The following is a 6,000-nucleotide window of genomic DNA, read 5'->3' as shown; positions in this document are numbered from 1 at the left end:
TTGTCACCATTTAAGTGCATCTGCAAATCTAACACGTTTTTACTCTTTCTAGACTTTTCCCAAAATTTATCTCCATTGAAATGCTTTTACATGGAGAGACAATAAAGGTTTAAAAGCAATAGATACTGAGTTTAGTGGAAACAATACAACTTTTTCTTAAAATAACTTTCCATTGTGAATATGTATGGTTTAGTATTATGGACGTTATCTTTAAACTAATTGTAACTTGGAGATTTGCAAAATACTTTTTTTTGTGCGGTGTTTATTTTCAAAATATTGTATATTTTTGAAAAATATTTTTATTATATCTTGAAATGTAAATACGATTCATAAATTTATAAGGTACTTCTAAAGGATAAGTACTTTTTAGATATTTGATTCAAGTATTTATAAAATTTATATGGTAATTATAAGAGTTTACACACATATACATATAATTTTATATGTTTTTATAAGATTACATTCATATTTTAGATTTTTAATATACTTTTAAACTTAAGAAAAAAACCATTTTTGAAAACGATATTGAGAAAGGATGTTCCTATGACACCCCGATTTCAGGGACATACGGAGAGGTTTAAAAGAATTAATTTGACCACCTATATCACTAAAGTGCATTTATCTTTTCGGTCAAAGATCCTGAGAGAATTCCACAGTTAAGTGTGTTTATGCTGGAGTAGTCTCACGATGAGTGACATTCTGGGAAGTGACTGTCAGAACTGTGCGAGTGAGGACAAAACATAGGGAAAGTTCATGTGATGATTTGTAGGGACGGTAACAAGTCTTTAAAAACCTCTCAGACGTAGCCAACCAGCCGTCAGATATGGATGGGCTCACGGGCCAAATGAGAGGACGTGAGGCCCATTAAAGAAGGTTGGCTAATGCATTGGGATTGGACATGAGGGTCGGGGCGTTACAAGTGGTATCAGAGCCGAATCCAGACGAGTGTGGAGTCGACTGGGCTCACACTATCGGGGGTGACGGTCTTGGTGCCCAACAAGGACGTTGTGATCTGTTAGTGGGGGTGAATTGTGACATCCTGGTTTCAGGGACATGCGAAGATGTTTAAAAGAATTTATTTGACTACCTATGTCACCAAAGTGCACTTATCTTTTCGGTCAAGGATCCTGAGAGAACTCCACAGTTAAGCGTGTTTATGCTGAAGTAGTCTTAAGATGGGTGATCATTCGGGAAGTGACTGTCGGAACTGTGCGAGTGAGGACAAAACACAGAAAAAGATCATGTGATGAGTTATAGAGATGGTAACAAATCTTTAAAAACCTCCCGGACGTAGCAAACCAACCGTCAGATATGGATGGACTCACAAACCTAGTAAAAAAACGTGAAGTCCATTAAGAAAAGTATAGATTGGAATTGGACATGGAACCCATTAAAAGGTAGCGGTCGGCGTGTTACAGATCGTAACAATATTTCCCTTGTAGCTTGTTTGCGTGAGTCATAATAAATTTTAATTTCCGATTAGTAAAACTGAAAATGGTTTGTGGTACACGTGTAGTTATAAGCTGGGGTTGAGACATAAAAGGGTCCTACGAGGATGAGTCGAGATACGTTATCCACCACAGTCACAGTGTTGCACATGCCATTGCCTCTGTCCTTCTCCAGTTTCCATTTAGGCTCCACCATTTTCTTGTTCCATGCTTCGCGTCTATGGAGATTACTGTAGAGCATTGCTGAATCCTACCGTTAGATCTATCGCTGAGCCGTTCGATGTAACTATTTCTTTCTCAACATCGGTTGACATATCAAACGTTGGCTCACTGTGGGCTCGAAACCGGCTCATGTGATAATAGATTCCTAAAGGAGTTGTAATTTTATCCACATCCAAGTAAAAGATATAAATATATATATATATATATATACTGCAAAAAAATAAACATTTTTCTTTCAAATACCACAAAATATTTAAAAGTCGCATTGTTAAATCAGCTGTAACCAAACATCATAATATTCTTAAAATTTCATTAAGAAAAATTGTGAACAAAAGTTCTAATTTATCAAATGAGAGTGGTGACCTTGCGATAGTACAAGAAATCGATTTCTTTGCGCTCAGATTCAAATTTTTTATTAAAAAAAACTTGAAATATCTAAAGGTTGACTCTATATATTGCGAAGGCTATAAACCAAAAGCTCAAAATTTCACAATCAATAAAATGATAAAATTATTTTGTTATATGATACTTTAAGTTATTATTTTAGTTAAAATTATAATTGTACGTCAATAATTGATGTCATATTTGTCGAAGCCGCCTCCGAGACTTTGCTTATATTCCGTGAAGATTCCTCTTTTTTTATGTGACGGTCATGGTTAAGACATCGAATCTTTCTTTTAATTTTACTTTTTATATGATAATGGACAAAGTATTGTAATAAGATTTTTAAACTAAACAAATAAGTTGACATCAATTCTTCACATTAATTTAGTTACCGATAATGTGTTGTCTTCTGATATTTTGAAACTTGAGATTGCGACATAATTTTATCTAATGGTTAACAAAACATTAGACGAGTAGTTTGGTATATCCGTATATGTAATGGTTAACAAAACATGAATACATTTTTATCTAATTTGCTGTTTGGTTGAATTTGGTTTCTGCATGTCATAATCCTAAATATTCCATCTAACTGATTAAAAAAAAACTGACAGTATTTGAATAAGATAACTATTAGTCTTTATTAAATAATTTTAAAACGACAGTTATTCGTTTTGAGTATGATAAAGCAATAACATATTTACTCATTATAGATGTTCTAGGTGTAGTTAATTATTGTAAGTCAAGTAATATAAAAGTTAAAGGGGGCAAACCAAAGGTACTAATATTTATATCTTAATGCACATAAGTAAATTAAAATATATTATAACCAATAATGGCGCAGAATCATTGTGTGTTTTATGCCTGGCACAATAATATTATATTGGTTCAAACTTAGTTAAACACTCTTCAGAAGTGATTAAATATTTAGTTGAATGAAATATAAAATTGAATTGTTTTGTTTTGTTAACTTTAATCATTGGAACTAATTATTAACTATTTTCTTCTCAATAAAAAATAACTTGCTGTTTACATATCGGATATACTGCATATACACTTATATCTATATTTTTAATATCAAATATTCAAATAAGGTGTCAGTCATGATTAAAAAATTAATATATGAGGTAATGTATTTTTTTCTTACAATATAGAAACTCTTTTTATTTTTGCAACGAGAATACTAATACTTTTTTACTGGACAATGAAACTAGCTAGTGACAATATAACACTATTCATGAAACTTTATATTTTGTTCATATAAATCTTGAAAAAGGGTTTAAATCTGCAAAATGTTATACGTGGAAAATGTGATAAGACTCATGTTTATTTATGTCGAAGAACTTAATGGCTGGAAAAAATAATTATGTAGAAGAATTAGACGAGACGCACATTTATTACAAAACCATAAATGCGAAATATTACAAGCTATGTGTGGACAACGTTTCTAAATAAAGTTCAACCCCAATTTTATCGTAATATATTCCATATAATAAATAAATCCACATATATATACATTTTCTCCCAAACAAAAAGATAGCGTGTGGTTCAAAAATCAAACCCTTAAGAAGAAACTAAGCTAATAATTTACTTCTACACCAAAAGAAAAATAATAATAATTTTTTCACACAGTCACATCCTTTTCATAGTTTTTTAAAAGTATTATCTCTACTTTTATTCGTTTTCCATAAGTTACTGAAAAGTGTGACTTTTATGTCCATCCTTACTATATCAAATATATGTGGGATTAACATTCATTTATAGAAAAATTTAATCTCAAAACATAACATACAAAAACCGTATAAATAATTACGCAATATCAGCCATGAAAGTTTATAAAATCCGTAATTGACATAATGATAACATAAGCTATCAACTTTTTTGTTTTCTACATCTATTATATATAAATTTATAATTTATAAAAATAAAATAAGAAATATTTATTAAACTAGCTATTGTACAATACTACCAATCAAGAACCAAAATAAAAAAAACTTGACTCGTGTAAACTTCAACGTACCAAAAACAAAAACCTTATATTCCCCAAATCCTCCTCTCCTTTTCTCATCTTCTCACTTCAAACTCTCTCCATCTCTCTCTCTCACCTCATATTGTGAACTAAAGATTTCTCTGAAAGCTGACTTCAAAAGCTTTTTTCTCAAGAAAACATACAAACTGATCGATCTTTTTTACATATATCTATCATAACTATAGATGGGGAGACACTCGTGTTGTTACAAACAGAAGCTGAGGAAAGGACTTTGGTCTCCTGAAGAAGATGAGAAGCTTCTTCGTTACATCACTAAGTACGGCCATGGCTGCTGGAGCTCTGTCCCTAAACAAGCCGGTACATATATATGATTCTTGACTTATGAAAATTGTTTTTTTTTTGTTTTTTTTTTTTAATTATGTCTGCTTAATTCGATTCTTGACTTTTTTTTCTTGTAAAAATGATTAGGTTTGCAGAGATGTGGAAAAAGCTGTAGATTAAGATGGATAAATTATTTAAGACCAGATTTGAAGCGAGGAGCATTTTCTCAAGATGAAGAGAATCTCATTATTGAACTTCATGCCGTTCTTGGCAATAGGTAAATAAAACTTAAAAAAAAACTTCATACCATATCATTATTGAATTTCTCATCATATCCATATATATATGTAACTAATATTGGTTTGATTTGGTTCGGTTCAGGTGGTCTCAGATAGCTGCACAGCTTCCTGGTAGAACCGACAATGAAATCAAGAACCTGTGGAATTCTTGCTTGAAGAAGAAATTGAGGCTGAGAGGAATTGACCCGATTACACACAAGCTCTTAACCGAAATCGAATCCGGTTCAGATGACAAACCAAAACCGGTTGAAAAGAGTCAGCAGACCTACAACCACAACCACCTCGTTGAGACTGAAGGCTCCTCTAGTACCACCACTTGTAGTACTAACCAAAACAACAACAGTGATCATCTATATACCGGAAATTTCGGTTTTCAACGGTTAAGTCTAGAAAACGGTTCGAGAATCGCAACCGGTTCAGACCTCGGTATCTGGATTCCACAAACCGGAAGAAACCAACATCATCATCACCATGTCGATGAAAACGTCCCTAGTGCAGTGGTGCTACCCGGTTCAATGTTCTCCTCCGTTTTAACCGGTTACAGATCCTCAAATCTCGGTTTAATCGAATTGGAGAACTCATTCTCAACCGGGCCAATGATGACAGAGCAGCAGCAAATTCAAGAGAGTAACTACAACAACAACAGTTCAACATTTTTTGGAACTGGGAACAATCTGAATTGGGGATTAGCAATGGAGGAAAACCAAAATCCATTCGCAATATCAAATCATTCAAATTCATCGTTATTTAGTGACATCAAATCAGAGACCAATTTTTTCGGTACAGAGGCTACAAATGTTGGTATGTGGCCATGTAACCAGCTTCAGACTCAGCAACATGCATATGGTCATATATAAAATCATCTTTGTAAATTTATAAGGTGTGTGAATCTTCTTTTTTCTTCTCCATTTTTTTTTGTTATTTTTTTGGAAGTGGCTTGTGTGTATATACAGTTTGTGTTATATATCATTTAATTTAACAGTATTTTTTTTTTTTTTTTACATTTTTAAAAAATATTTGATGTACTTTCTGAAACACAGATTTATGAACTCTGGGATTTTGTTTCTCTATCGTTAATGGATTAGCGACATTTATTTCTTACATTTTTGTTCAAAATTATATACCCTAATCAATTTATTAAAGACAATAACATAATGGTATATGGTGCTCTTTTTGGTTTAATTCTATCACATTTTTGGTTTACTCTTTTATACTTCTCCTGTTTTCTTATATGTCGTTTTGATGTTTTCACATATATTTTATATCTTTTACCATGTCAAAATTAAAGAATTTTGCAAAAATCCAAAACGGCAACACTATTTTTTTTTTTTTTGAACAA

General features: G+C 32.0%; 1 protein-coding gene across 1 annotated transcript; it reads left to right on the top strand.

Moving 5' to 3' along the window:
• On the top strand, window positions 4,080-5,731 carry LOC104713252 (transcription repressor MYB6-like). The gene is made up of 3 exons (XM_010430340.2): window positions 4,080-4,398; window positions 4,510-4,639; window positions 4,744-5,731. The coding sequence occupies exons 1-3, from the start codon at window positions 4,266-4,268 to the stop codon at window positions 5,516-5,518; spliced, it is 1,038 nt and encodes a 345-aa protein (XP_010428642.1). The 5' UTR covers window positions 4,080-4,265; the 3' UTR covers window positions 5,519-5,731.

The sequence above is a fragment of the Camelina sativa genome, chromosome 2, assembly GCF_000633955.1.
Source record: "Camelina sativa cultivar DH55 chromosome 2, Cs, whole genome shotgun sequence".
Lineage (NCBI taxonomy): Eukaryota > Viridiplantae > Streptophyta > Magnoliopsida > Brassicales > Brassicaceae > Camelina > Camelina sativa.
The sequence above is the reverse complement of the archived record's forward strand: the minus strand, read 5'-3'. Positions and strand labels throughout refer to the sequence as shown.